The 15,311-nt window shown below is 42.2% G+C and overlaps 1 protein-coding gene across 4 annotated transcripts in view; it reads right to left on the bottom strand.

Moving 5' to 3' along the window:
• Positions 1-212: 212 nt before the first annotated feature.
• The window catches only part of LOC140204483 (calcium-binding and coiled-coil domain-containing protein 2-like), a 33,019-nt gene continuing 17,920 nt past the window's right edge, over positions 213-15,311 (bottom strand). Inside the window, exons 3-8 of one of the 4 annotated variants that reach the window (XR_011887643.1) lie at positions 13,879-13,968; positions 13,504-13,661; positions 12,137-12,267; positions 9,906-10,061; positions 2,527-2,641; positions 213-234 (exon numbers count right to left, since the gene is read on the bottom strand). Coding sequence is in view for 1 of the 4 variants with exons in the window: in XM_072271193.1 (XP_072127294.1) it covers positions 14,791-14,840 (50 nt within the window). In the remaining 3 variants the exon portion in view is untranslated. Of the gene's footprint in view, positions 235-2,525; positions 2,642-9,779; positions 9,825-9,905; positions 10,062-12,136; positions 12,268-13,503; positions 13,662-13,878; positions 13,969-14,739; positions 14,841-15,311 lie in introns of those variants that run through there. The other 3 variants (XR_011887644.1, XR_011887645.1, XM_072271193.1) reach the window with 3 other exon arrangements.

Below are 15,311 nucleotides of genomic sequence, written 5' to 3'. Positions count from 1 at the left end.
ACATATCTCAGCAGGGTGAAATCAACTAACAATTTTACTTAGTTTCTATTCATTTATTGCTACTTGAAGCTTAAATTTCCAATTAAAATCCACCTGCTTCAATGCAGTAATAGCTGCAAGAATTAAATGGAAACTCTCACATACCATTTTGTTTTGTTTATCACACATGTCCTGAGATCTCCAGTGGCAGGAAAAGCATTTTGATTTTGACATTGTCCTCCTGGTACCATTCTCCTGTAAATATAATCAAAAGCTGTCACTGTACAGTGCAATCAGATCCATAACTCACTAAATGCACTCTTAAAGCTCAGAGTACTACTAACACACAGCTGAGCAAAGCAATAGACTCTTAAATGTCTTCTTAATTGGCCCAGTAAGCCGACAGATGAAGGGCAAACAGGGAAGGAAAGAAATACTGATATCCCCCAAAATACCAATTACGCACATAAAGCCCCAACCTCGTCGGACACCGACCGGCCAGAGTCACGGCCTCGTTGGAGACGTGGCTCACACTCTCAACAGCAAATACAGTTGTGGACTCATTGAGATCATAAGCAGGGAAACATCAGGAAACAATTTAAATATAAAATCAGATTTTAAAAAAATGGAAGCTAATGGTGAGCATTGCATCAATAGGCAGAGAAACACTTGCTGCAAAATAGATTACATGCAACATTTCACTAACCAAAGTTAGAACTCACTGACCACTGCTTTTAAACCTTTTCCTTTGTGTGGTACAAATCTTGCCAGTGTAGTTTTCACGTTGATTTCCAGAGTTCAATTTGATTTGGGCTATTTAATCCCACACCCTGTCAAATACAGCCTCATTAAAGGCAGTCACTCAAATCACCTGTAAATACTGCACTAACTCTGACCATGGAAAGTCAAAATGGGCATGGGGGAACAGATTACTGAAGAGCAAATGCCCCTTAAGAGCACTGTTGGTGACACCTCCCATTACTTTTATGATTGGACAGTAATTAGCCAGATCGGATATACTCTGTTTTTGGTGGATAGAATGTAACTAGGGACATGTAGTTGCCACTGACAGACCTGTACTGGATACGCTTGGCATGCTAGGCATTTAGTTCTGAAGTGCAACTTTAAGCACGGCACATCGGAGGTTACCCATTTTCATTATTATTGCTGTTCCTGCTACTTGCTCATTCTTTGATTTGGCTGAAAACTACCATTATAACAGTGAGGACTTTGGGAGGAAGCACAGATGCATCATTCACTCAGTTCTTCCAGTTGAATATAGTTTCACAAAGTTCATTCCAGGCTCTGGTTTAATTGAAGGTGGGGATCTTTACTGGAAAAGTGTCCTCATGTTAGCTAACCTATCACCATCACGACTGTGTGATCCAGGGTGGCAGAACTTTGATCAGATCCATTGGTTGGGGAACTGCTGAACTCTTCATTGAAGATGAGAAAATCTGCAGATGTAGGAAATCCAAAGTAATACCCAGAAAATGCTGAAGGAACTCAGCAGGCCAAGCAACAGCTACGGAAAAGAGTTAACAGTCGTGGAACAGTCCATGTTTCGAACCTAAACAGGCATCACTCCACAACTCTTCCTACGCTACAAAGATAACTGCATTGGTCCTGCTTCCAGCACCCATGCTGAGCTCATCAATTTCCTCAACTTTCTCCAATTTCCACACTGCCCTCAACTGGCCCATTTCTGACACCTCTCTCCCCTTTCTCGATCTCTGTCTCCATCTTTGGAGACAGTTTATCTACTGATACTCTTTACAAACCCACTGACTCTCACAGCTCTCTGGAAAAGTCATCTTCCCACCCTATCACTTGCAAAATTGCCATTCTCTAGCCTCAGTCCTCCATCTCCACTGCATCTGCTCCCAGAATGAAGCTTTTCATTCCAGAACAACTGAGATATCCTCCTTCTTCAAAAAAAAGGGTTTCCTTTCCTCCACTATCAACACAGCCCTCAACCACATTGCACAAATCACCCTCAACCCTTCCACCTGCTGCCACACGAGGGATAGGGTTTCTCTTGTCCTCACCTATCACCACACAAGCCTCTGCATCCCGCACGTAACTCTCTGCAACTTCTGCTATCTCCAAAGGGAGCCCACCACCAAGCACATCTTTCCGTAGGAATCACTCCCTACACGACTCCCTTGTCCACTCATCCCTCCCCACTGATCTCCCTCCTGGCGCTTATCCTTGCAAGCGGAACAAGGGCCACACCTGCCCCTACACCTCCTTCCTCACTACCATTCAGGGCCTCAAACAGCCCTTCCATGCCAGGAGACACTTCACCCGTGAGTCTGTTGGGATCACCTATTGTATCTGGTGCAAAATGCCAGGTTGTACAGCTGGATCAAAGGCTCGTCTCCACTAGGAAAGTTACAGGCACAGATTGCAGTGTCATTGCCCAGAACAAGAGTCTATTAGTAAAGTAATTGATAGTTGTTTCTGCTGCCAGAAAGTTGTCACGGTGCTTCACCAACAACATCTTAAACCGGATGGAAAAGACAAGAATGAGAATTCCCAACCAACCTTTAACTTTGTTGGCCCCAGCTGCTCGCACTTCAGCCTCCCAATCTTTCAACAGGTTTTGGAAAGCAGGAACCAGATCATTTTCCGCAATTTCAGGACCCACGGTTTTCTGAAGCTTTAAAGGCAAGAGAAAGTAAATGAGTAACAAAGATAGAGCGGGTTTCAATAGCAGCAATCTGTGCATTAACACGTGAACAGAGGAATCACAAAGACAACACCATCTTTCTTTTCCACACTCGTCTCGCTGCTGCCATCAGGTAGAAGGTGCAGGAGCCTCAGGACCCTCACCACCAGGTTCAAGAACAGTTACTACCTCTCAATCATCAGGTAGAAGGTGCAGGAGCCTCAGGACCCACACTTCCAGGCTCGAGAACAGCTATTACCCCTCAACCATCAGGTAGAAGCTGCAGGAGCCTCAGGACCCACACCACCAGGTTCAAGAACAGTTACTAACCCTCAACCATCAGGTTCTTGAACAACAGGGGATAAGTACACTCATTCGATTGAGATGTTCCCACAACCAATGATCTTACTTTAATTACTCTTTATCTTGTTATTTCATACTCTTGTTATTTATTGCTATTTATTTATATTTGCATTTGTACTTTATCTTTTATTGATCCTGTTCAGTTACTATTCTATAGAAATTGCTGAGTATGCCCACAGGAAAATGAATCTCAGGGTTGTGTGTGGTAACCTCACTGTTACGAAAGACCTAGATTAGTACCCTGTTTTCGCTTTCAGAAGGCGTTTTCACTGTTAAGAAAAAAAAATCAGCGGGCGATAAAAGGCAGCAGTCGATAAAAGGCAGCACACGATCTGAGTAGCTGCTCTCCCCCGGATTCGGAATGGCATTGCTTAAACACGAGCCTGTGAGCAGCCATTTGCAAGATGAGTTCTAAGGTATCGGAAAAGCCTGAAAGAGCTCGTAAGGGTGTTACACTTAGTGTAAAACTAGACATAATTAAGCGTTTCGATGGTGGTGAACGAAGTAAGAACAACGTGAGTTTGGCTTGTGGAAGCTGACGGACATGATGTTGAAGAGGTTTTGGCATCCCATGACCAAGAACTGACAGATGAAGACCTGATGCAATTGGAAGAGAAAAGGATAACAATGGAAACCGAATGAGTAATGATAAAGTACGACTTTAATTTTGAAAGGGTACGTCGGTTTAGGAGATATTTGCAGGATGGTTTGAGTCCTTACAAAGAACTGTGTGATAGAAAAGTGCGCAGGGCTCAGCAGTCAAGCAAGCCTTCCACATCAGCCACAGCAGACGACGAACCTCGACCTTCGACACCGAGGCGGGCAGAGGTAGAAGATGAGCTGCCCGCTCTAATGGAAACAGACGATGATGAGATGACACCCCAGTGTCCCACCACCCCAACCCCCAGGCCACGGACAGATATCGATTTGTGGAGAATGCAACGGTAGCCGGGAGGCACACAGCACATCTTTAAGAAAGAAGCCGAAATAAACAAGCTAATTAATTAGGTGCCAGCAACACGTAATTGCCGGCCCAGATCAGAGATGACGCAATCGGAAATCGGCACTGATCTGGGCCAACAGTTACATGTCGGGCGGCACCTAATTAATTAGCTTGTTTATTTCGGCTTTTTTCTTAAAGATGTGCTGTGTGCCTCCCGGCTACTGCTGCATTCCTGCCTGCTTCGCAGCAATGTATCGCTCTGCAGATTGGAGGGTGGGGGCCACTGCACCATCCAAACTCTGACTCAACCTAACACACCATCATCAGTGTGCTCGGCGCTGCCTTCCCGATTCTGGTAAGTAATACTACACTGTACATACATTATTTCTCCTTTGTATCGGCTGTGTATTTTTATGCGTTATTTGGTATGATTTGGCAGCTTCATAGCTTAAAGGTTAGTGGAGAGAGTGTTTTTGCCAACAGCACTTGCGTGAGATTTCCTGCCGATGGCGCTTGCGTGAGATTTTTGCTACGGAGAACACTGCCGGCAATGATTGTGGAAAGGTATTTCTACTTTATATAGGCTGTGTGTTTATCATATCATTCCTGTTTTTACTATATGTTACTGTTATTTTAGGTTTTATGTGTTATTTGGCATAATTTGGTGGCTATTTTTGGGTTAGCAAACGCTCACAAAATTTTCCCAAATAAATAAATGGTAATTGTTTCTTCGCTTTACTACATTTCGGCTTACGAACCGTTTCATAGGAACGCTCTACCTTCGAATGGCGGGGGAAACCTGTATGTACTCTGAAAATAGCAACTTCAAAATTGAAAATCTGAACTGTACTTTAGCTACGGACTTCACTGCAAGATTAGTTTATATGTGGTCTTGAGCATAGAAAGTGCCTTTTGTTATGGTTTGTCATTAGCAATGATAGCAGAACATTATAAATACAATAAACTCCGTACCAGTATAATGCAATTGTTTTCCAATAATGGGTTGGTGCCAATTTCACAAGTGCTCTGGCAACCCTTATCTTGTTCTGGCATATTCCCCCTTCCTTTCCAGTCCTGATGAAAGGTCTTGGCCCAAAATGTGACTGTTTATTCACTTCAATAGATGCTGTCTGACCTGCTGAGTTCCTCCTGCATTTTGTGTGAACCCTTTCCCATGAACTTTCCTTCAACTATCACTTTCTAGAATATTCCCCTTCTCCTCTTCCCACCCCCCACCGACGTTCTTGTTCTGGCATCTTCCCCCTTCCTTTCCAGTCCTGATGAAGGGTCTCGGCCCAAAACGTCGACTGTTTATTCACTTCCTTAGATGCAGCCTGACCTGCTGAGTTCCTGCAGCATTTTTGTGTGTTACCTTACATAGAGCTTATTTTTGAACACGGGTTAGTTATCTTATAAAGACAAACAATATAAAGTCTTTGCCTGTTCCAAGGGTAACAATCCTAAGCTGACAAAATGGCTGTGTTTTCTGTGTCCTTTTGAACACCGGTCCATCTGTAATTTGCTTTAATTTTCGATTAGGTTTACAGTTTTGAATTATGTAATTTTATCATGGGTGGCGGGGTGGAAATACATCTCTACCAAGAGAGGTGTAAGGCGTTCCTTCCCTCCGCTAGCCTGCAGGTCACCCTTGGGCAAGGTGTAGCACCTGCTTAGCCAACCCCACCCCTCCACCTGCAATCAGGGTCACGTGAAGCCATGGGGTAAGAGGAAAGAAACCCAGAGAAATGTTGCCGTTGTGTTCAGATGTTTATCAATGATTGGATACCTCATGCTCTGGTAAAGAAATAAATGAGAGGGGAGAAAAAGGGAATGGTTAGATAAATGATGTCCATTTAGAAGTAGTATTCTTTAGTGTTACCCAGGTAAAACATAGTCACAGTCATAGTCATACTTAATTGATCCCAGGGGAAATTGGTTTTCATTACAGTTGCACCATAAATAATAAATAGTAATAGAACCATAAATAGTTAAATAGTAATATGTAAATTATGCCAGTAAATTATGAAATAAGTCCAGGACAAGCCTACTGGTTCAGGGTGTCTGACCCAAGGGAGGAGTTGTAAAGTTTGATGGCCACAGGCAGGAATGACTTCCTATGATGTTCTGTGCTGCATCTTGGTGGAATGAGTTTCTGGCTGAATGTACTCCTGTGCCCACCCAGTACATTATGTAGTGGATGGCAGACATTGACCAAGATGGCATGCAACTTAGACAGCATCCTCTTTTCAGACACCACCGTGAGAGAGTCCAGTTCCATCCCCACAACACCACTGGCCTTACGAATGAGTTTGTTGATTCTGTTGGTGTCTACAGCTGTAATGATCTATCCTTGATAATATATCCACAGATAAACCAGCTGCTTCAGTACAGATTTTACACTCATAGAGAACAGAAAGATTTAATCTCAATGCCTTGGGGTGGGACCGGAATTTTCTGGCCTTAAGAGACGGAATTTTAAATTTTTAAAGAAAGGCAAAGTTGAGAAAATATTGTCGTTGATGGCTCTGAATTCGAAAGTATGGTACACAGACAACAACGTGGGCAAATGTAATCAGCTAGTTTCTCAGGTCAAAAAAACAACTAAATAATGTTACTTAATCATTAAACAATGTTTCTTGATTGTTAAATAATATTAACCTGATTGTTATTGTTTGCAATTAACCTATGTAGGCAATGTGCCTTACCTTGAAGATTTGGATTACACTGCGGTGAGAAAAGCACGTTGACTTCAGTAGATCCGAGTGTTTTCCCATGCTGGGAAAGTCTAAGACTAAAGGGCATAGATTTAATTGGAGACACAGAACGCAACAAGCTGTTCCGGCCCTTCAAACTGCACCGCCAGTAAGCCACCAACTTGTGCAACAATCTACAATGACCCTTTAACATACTAACCGGAATGCTTTTGGACTGTGTGAGGAAACCGGAGCACCAGGAGGAAGCCTGAGGCAACAAGTTTTATACTGAGAACAAAGACCATCTGGTTCAAAAACTATAAACACACAGGAGATTCTGCAGATGCTGGAAACCCAGCACAAAATACTGGAGGAACTCAGCAGGCCAGGCAGCATCTATGGAAATGAAATAAACAGTCGATCTTTCAGGCCGAGACTGCTCTTAAGGGCTATAAATCTGCCGATGACACAACTATTGTTGGCAGAATTTCAGATGGTGACAAGGAGCCGAAGAGGAGTGAGATAGATCAGCTGGTTGAGTGGTGTGGCAACAATCTGGCACTTGTCAGTCAGACCAAGGAACTGATTGTGGACCACAGGAAGGTGAAGTTGAATCACCACCTCCCTACACCATACCTGGTCTGTGTGAAGTCAGCAGTGGGAAGGAACCAGCAAGGTCCAGTCCATCAAAAGCTTTAAGCAGCATTTAATTAATGCACTACATCACAAAATTTACCACAATGACAGTAAAACCAAGGAACTGATTGCGGACGTCAGGAAAGGGAAGTCAAGGGAACATACATCAGTCCCAATCAAGGGGACTGTGGAAAGGGTGAGTAGTTTCAAGTTCCTGAGTGTCAAAGTCTCTGAGGATCGTCCTGGGCCCAACATATCAATGTAATTACAAAAAAAAACGCACAGAAGTGGCTACATTTCATTCAGAGTTTGAGGAGAATTGGCAGGTCATCAAAGACACTCTCAAATTTCTAGAGGTGTACCACGGAGAATGTTCTAACTGGTTGCATTGCTGTCTGGTATGGAGGGAACACGACACAGGATCAGAAAAGGCTGCAAGTCGTTATAAAATCAGCCAGTTCCATCACAGGCATTAGCCTGTCTGGCATCCAGACGCTTTCAAAAGGCAATGCATCAAAAAGGGGGCATCTATTAAGGGCCCCATCACCCAAGATATGCCCTCTTCTCTTTGCTACCATCAAGGTGGGGGTACAGGTGGCACACTCAATATTTCAGGAACAGCTTCTTCTCCTCTGCCATCAGATTTCCGAATGCACAATCAACCCATGGACACTACCTCAGTAATTTTTAAATATCTACACATTTAATATATATAGTAATATTTTAAAATTATATACTGCTTTGTACTGCTGGCATAAAACAACCAAATTTCACAACGTATGCCAGTGATATTAAACCTGATACTGGGATGAGGTGAAAGTAAGGAAATAGCACCCTTCGTGGAGGAGATAGATGAAAGAGTTGGAGAGTTTGCAGAAGATCTCAATGAGAGGCTGTTGGAGATTCAGAAAAGGAAGCGAAGTGTCAGAATAAATTTGTAAATCCAGGTAACTCTGCGGCAAGATAAAAGTTGGTGACAAAGGTGATGAAAATGTTGGGCTCCACACGAGAGTATGAAGCAGCCCTGATATTATTGATGCCAGGGAGAGGAAGGCGAAGGTGTGTACAGGGATATGTTTGGACAACCAAAAGATAGCTGCAGTGAAAGCCCATGTGACTGTATCCTTTTAGTCCCATTACTCCTCAGGCTTTTTTGAAAATTTGTTTAAGCTTACTACTGGCTTTTCGACCTTTCGGCTCATTTTTAAACAGAACTGAAGTTCCTCTTAACTTCCTCCAGTCAAAAGTAAAAAATATCAGTGTCATCAACCTGTGCACGTGCTGAATCCCCAGATCCCTGGCACTAGGCCAACAAGTTTGTTCTAAACCCTTGTCACAGGATTATCCTTCAGATACACTGAAAAAGATCTGAGCTCAATTCAGACCAACTTTGTTCTATTTCACATCCATGTTTAAAAACAAGATAATTAAATGAATCTGGAAAAAAAAAATCTCAGCACCTTTTGGCATGTCAGTCAAATAGCTTTTATATTAAAAATACACAGGTGCTTGACTTAATGATTTTTTTAAAACTATATTAGAGGAACTAAAACAACAGGAATTCTGCAGATGCTGGAAATCAAAGCAACACACATCAAAGTTGCTGGTGAACGCAGCAGGCCAGGCAGCATCTCTAGGAGGAGATGCAGTCGACGTTTCAGGCCGAAACCTTTAGTCAGGGCTAACTGAAGGAAGAGTGAGTAAGGGATTTGAAAGTTGGAGGGGGAGGGGGAGATCCAAAATGATAGGAGAAGACAAGAGCGGGAGGGATGGAGCCAAGAACTGGACAGGTGATAGGCAAAAGGGATATGAGAGGATCATGGGACAGGAGGTCCGGGAAGAAAGACAAGGGGGGGGGGACCCAGAGGATGGGCAAGGGGTATATTCAGAGGGACAGAGGGAGAAAAAGGAGAGTGAGAGAAAGAATGTATGTATAAAAATAAGTAACAGATGGGGTACGAGGGGGAGGTGGGGCATTAGCGGAAGTTAGAGAAGTCGATGTTCACGCCATCAGGTTGGAGGCTACTCAGACGGAATATAAGGTGTTGTTCCTCCAACCTGAGTGTGGCTTCATCTTTACAGTAGAGGAGGCCATGGATAGACATGTCAGAATGGGAATGGGATGTGGAATTAAAATGTGTGGCCACCCTCTGAATATACCCCTTGCCCATCCTCTGGGACCCCGCCCCCCCGCTGGCTTGTCTTTCTTCCCGGACCTCCTGTCCCATGATCCTCTCGTATTACCTTTCGTCTAACACCTGTCCAGCTCTTGGCTCCATCCCTTCCCCCTCCTGTCTTCTCCTATCATTTTGGATCTCCCACTCCCCCTCTAAATTTCAAATCCCTTACTCACTCTTCCTTCAGCTAGTCCTGACGAAGGGTCTTGGCCTGAAACGCCGACTGCACCTCTTCCTAGAGATGCTGCCTGGCCTGCTGCGTTCACCAGCAACTTTGATGTGTGTTGCTGTTATTAGAGGAACTAATTGTGTTTTCATGGCTTTTGACAGAATCAGAAGGGATTCGAGCTGGAACAGAAAACCTAAAGACTAGTTTTAAAACATAAATGCACCATATCATCATACCAAAGAGATGCACTTTGTGCTGTAGCAATAACACGTACTTCAGAAAATTTGTCTGCCACCATATAGCAAACACGCCAGGATTTACAATCCACTGCCTGCCGGAGGGTCGGCATCACCAACGCTTCCAGGTCTTCCTGGGGCAGCAGCTGGGCTGTGCTCACACAACCCTCAACTGCCAACAGCCTCACCAAATCCTGTGAAAAAGATGTTCAAACCGGGTTTGAGCTGGTTCTTCATTAAAAAACAAAATTAATTTACTGAAGTTAACATTAGGAAGAACTAATCTCATCAAAAAAATCATAAAAATAAATACTGACAATATAACAATTGTTTCCCAGATGATATCCATTCAGATCACCTAGAAAGTAGCAACAGGTTTCATTACTTTGCAATGTGTGCTGGAATCTTCCCAGGATACAAGTACTGGAATGGAGATACTGAACTTGTAAGTTATAACTGCTGAAAAGGCATGTTTAATTGGGGCCCATGCAACTGTCCGAGGCTACACCTTTAGTTTGGAGAAAGTGGGAGAAACCTAAGTCAAACTTGAGAGTAAGAACTAGTTCTACCAGGTGAGGAAAGATGGTGATGAAGGGGAACTGATAAGGTCTGTTGTCTAGAAAGAAGCAGAACTTTAAGGACTTCCTGGAAGGGGATGAAAACGTATAAACACTAAATCCACAGTGAAAATAAAGTGATCTGGGCCAGGCAACTGTAAGTGATTGAAGTGATGGAGAGATGACAGACCAGATAATGTTCTAAGTGTCGGTTGCCAGAAAAACATTGGCAAGAACTCGAGGAAGAATACTTCCTACTTCTTTTTAAAATTAGGACAACATTATTTGTTACATTGATAAAACCAGACAGGCTTCCGAATACCATTGCATCTCTATTGGTAGAGTAATCCTTCAATACCGAACCATGTGAATAGCCTGGATTGTGGGACTCCAGGTCGGTCTTACAAGAGATATTGTTAAGCCTGGAAAACTGTAGCTATGGAGGAAAGATTAGATAAGTTTGGGTTGTTTTCCAGTCTTGAGATGTATACAGTTGGGAGGATTAAATGGCAGAAATGAGAAGGACTTATTTCCTGAACGGGGGATTAAAAAAAAACTGAAGTCCATAGTAACTGCTGGTAGTATTAAAAGTATTTTCACTCAGAGGATGGTAGAGGGATCTGAAATACTTCCAAGGTATAAATTCCCCTCATATTTAAAAAGTAAATGAATATCTGAAGAGCTGCGATCAACTGGGCTACAGAGCCTGAGGTAGGACGTGGAATTAGAATGGGTAGGTCTTTTCTCGACCATCACAGATATAGTTCCCATCATATTTATTCTTATGGTTCTATGAGCTTTGCTTAGGAAATAGGCAGGTAAGTTTTATTTTTTATTTTTAGAAACACAATTTAGTTGTTCAACTAATTTTTAAAAGTATTTATACTTCTAAACTTTCAACTTAAAAGACTTCCTTTTATCAATTTTTTTGGAATGTGTCATCTCAGGTGTTTACAGAGAGAACATTTTGAGATGCAGATGTACCCTTTTTAACAATGCAACTCAATGACACATTAGATCCTTCACCCTTTCCAGCTCTTTGCAGATTCAGTCCTGAAAACAAAAAGCAGAAAACTAATTTTGAGCTTAAGAGCTTGGCAGATAAATATCATATTGTCTTTGGAATTTTGCAGAGCAGAGGATCGCAGATCGACATTGTAGACTGCTTTTCTTTTCACAAATTCTGCCTGATTCCGTGCATGTTACAGTAAGCTACTCACAACATTTCTGAGGCAAATCCCAGAGTCTCAACAGCACAGCAAATTTTACAGATTATCATTAAACTGCAGAATTGAATGAATTATGTCACTGGATGGAACAATCAGCTATTGAAAGAAAACCTGCTAGAAATTTAGGTAAACTTTTTGAAAACAGAAATCAAAATATCACAGATGCTGGAAATGTAAAGAGAATGACAGAAATATTCAGCAGGTGAAGCAGTGTCTAAAGAGAGAGAAACAGAATTGCTGAAATAATATTTCAAAAGTCACTGTCATTGTTTCATGCTCCACCTCCTCAGTAGAAAGTACTGTACTACTCTTTAAAGAAGTCTGCTAAATAAATGAACAACAGTCACGTGCAACCTAATTTTAAAAAAAGTACTTTCAATAGGGGAGAAGGCATCCCATTATGTTTAACTTATAAAACAGTGATACTACCAATATTCTGAGAAGTCTTTTTCCAACTAAGGCTGTATTGCCCAGTGACATTACCTTTGTAGAGAAAGTGGTTCAGCCTTGGGCTTCTCAGCAGCAATGGAGGAAGGGGTTTTGATTTGTGGTTTGGTGGAACTGGACACTTTGCTTAGTTTTGCTTGAGTCCTTTTAATCGATTCATCACAAGACTGGTAATACAAGAGAAAGAAAACGGTGAAATGTTCAAAGGTTCATTATATTGTCAAAGTATGCACGTACAACTCTGATACTTGTCTTCTCCAGATAGTCCTGAAATACAGAAAGACCATGAGAGTTGATGAAAGAAAAGACACCAACTCTCCCCCACCATCAGTACGAAAAAGATAAGAAACAGTAACAATCCCCGACTCCCTGACTCACATAAAAAAAACAGCAACAATAACAATCTGCAATCCCCTGACTCACAGAGAAAAACAGCGACAATAACAATCCCTGACCTGCTCACTTGCAGAAAAATCGGGGACAATAGCATTAAATCCACACTGCTCCCCCACAGGAAAAAAAATTACAATAACAATCCCCGACCCCCTCACCTGCAAAACAGACCAGTGACAGTAACATCAAAACCCCCAACCCCCACCTTACACACAAAATATTTACAGCTCACCCACCCACCAACCAGCCACAATTAACAAAACACCAAAAACCTGAAGGAAACCAATATGAAGTACAGTCCAAAATTCACATATGTCTCAGAATATTGGAAACAGTTTCCATCGGCATACGAAGGCAGTGTCTGCAAACTCAACAAATCAGCAAAAGCATTTTCAACTTAATAAATCCAATTTTAGTTGGTAAATTAATCAAGGCTGACAACTAAAAATATTCAGAGGATGGCAAATCAATTTGGCTAAATGCTGTAAAAAATAAATTGTAAAGACTGCAACAATCCAGATTTCTCCAAACTTTCAGAAAGCGTTGCCTCCTGCTGCTTTAACATAGCAGATACAAAGCAGGAGAATAGCAGCGATTGGGGAGAGACAACCGAACGCACTATTGAATGCTGCATACTTTTCAAAGACTTTCGAAAGTCAGAAGCAATATAGCAATGCAAAGAGCCTTAAGAATGAGTTGAGGGTGATATAAAGGATTTTCCAGCAATGGACCAGAAACAAAAAGAATAAAGGCAGATCAAGTCCTTTGAATAATCATATACTTAATTTCCTCAAACACCAGGAAATCTGCAGGTGCTGGAATTTCAAGCAACACACATAAACGTTCACCAGCAACCTTTATGTGTTACTTAATTTCCTCAACAATTTTCCAAATTAAACAATTGTGGAGAGCAAATTGAGTTTGGAGTAGTATATACATACAACTTTCTTATTGCCCTAATCAAAGACTGGTAGGACAGTCAAGGTAAGAAGGTACGACGATAATCTTACCCTTAGCTCTTTAATGAGACTGGTCTCCTGTGCCTTCAATCTCTCCTTCCGAAGCTTCTGCTCTTTCTTCAATTTCTTTACAACAGATTTATGTTTCCTCAGATCATCTTTCAGCGCATGAATCCTGCCCTCAATATGACTCTGCTCAGATACTTTCTCTGTTAGGGATGCAATCAAATCAAAGTTATAATAGGTAGTAGCTTCCAATTCAACCAATTATTTATCATTCAAAATACATACCTCAGCAGGGTGAAATCAACTACAATTTTACTTAGTTTCTATTCATTTATTGCTACTTGAAGCTTAAATTTCCAATTAAAATCCACCTGCTTCAATGCAGTAATAGCTGCAAGAATCAAATGGACTCTCACATACCATTTTGTTTTGTTTATCACACATGTCCTGAGATCCCCAGTGGCAGGAAATGCATTTTGATTTTGACACTGTCCTCCTGGTACCATTCTCCTGTAATTATAATCAAAAGCTGTCATTGTACAGTGCAATCAGATCCATAACTCACTAAATGCACTCTTAAAGCTCAGAATACTACAAACACACAGCTGAGCAAAGCAATAGACTCTTAAATGCCTTCTTAATTGGCCCAGTAAGCCAACAGATGAAGGGCAAACAGGGAAGGAAAGAAATACTGATATCCCCCAAAATACCAATTACGCACATAAAGCCCCAACCTCGTCGGACACCGACCGGCCAGAGTCACGGCCTCGTTGGAGACGTGGCTCACACTCTCAACAGCAAATACAGTTGTGGACTCATTGAGATCATAAGCAGGGAAACATCAGGAAACAATTTAAATATAAAATCAGATTTTTAAAAAAATCGAAGCTAATGGTGAGCATTGCATCAATAGGCAGAGAAACACTTGCTGCAAAATAGAGTACATGCAGCAGTTCACTAACCAAAGTTAGAACTAATAATACACTAATCTTGCTCAAAATGTTGAAAAGAATGTTTCATCTTCAACTTTATGATTTTTGGAGATCAGTTCATCTTCTACTCACTTAACTATTCACAGTAACAGAAATTTTGACCAGGGGTGCCCAAACGTTTTCCTGCCACTGTATGTCAATTTAGGCAGCTGCAAGTACCATGATGTCTACTTCTGCATAGACTGCAAGTCAACGTTATTTTTTTTTCAATAATATTACTGGTATTGTGAAAATGGTATTCTTCACCATCCACTTCAAGGTTCGACATGTGTGTTTAGAGATGCTCTTCTGCACACCACTGTTGTAACGTGAGGTGATTTGAGTTACTGTCACCTTCCTGTCAGCTTGAACCAGTCAGTTGTCGTTTTGGGCCAAGATGCTTCATCAGGACTAGAAAAAAAAAGATGAGATCAGAGTAAGAAGGCGGGGGAAGACGTACAAGGTTGTGGGTGAGAGGAGAAACCAGGAGATGGGGAGTGGTGAGGTAAAGAGCTGAGAAATTGGTGAAAGAGATAAAGGGCTGGAGAAGGGGGAATCTGATAGGAGAGGACAGAAGGCCATGGAAGAAAGGGAAGGGGGAAGAGCACCAGAGGGAGGTGATGGGCAGGGAAGGAGAAAAGGTGAGGGAGCAAAATGGGAATGGGGAATGGTGAAGTGGGGGGGGGGGGGGTCTTTACCGGAAGCAGGAGAAATTGATGTTGATGCCATCAGGTTAGAGGCTACCCAGACGGAATAAGGAGTTGTTCTTCCAACCAGAGAGTGGCCTCATCGCGGCAGTAGAGGAGGCCATGGACCAACATGTTGGAATGGGAATGGGAAATAGAATTAAAATTGGTGGCCACCAGGAGAAGTGCCACACCT

The sequence above is a fragment of the Mobula birostris genome, chromosome 10 (genome assembly GCF_030028105.1).
Source record: "Mobula birostris isolate sMobBir1 chromosome 10, sMobBir1.hap1, whole genome shotgun sequence".
NCBI lineage: Eukaryota > Metazoa > Chordata > Chondrichthyes > Myliobatiformes > Myliobatidae > Mobula > Mobula birostris.
This window is presented reverse-complemented; position numbering and strand designations above follow the sequence as displayed.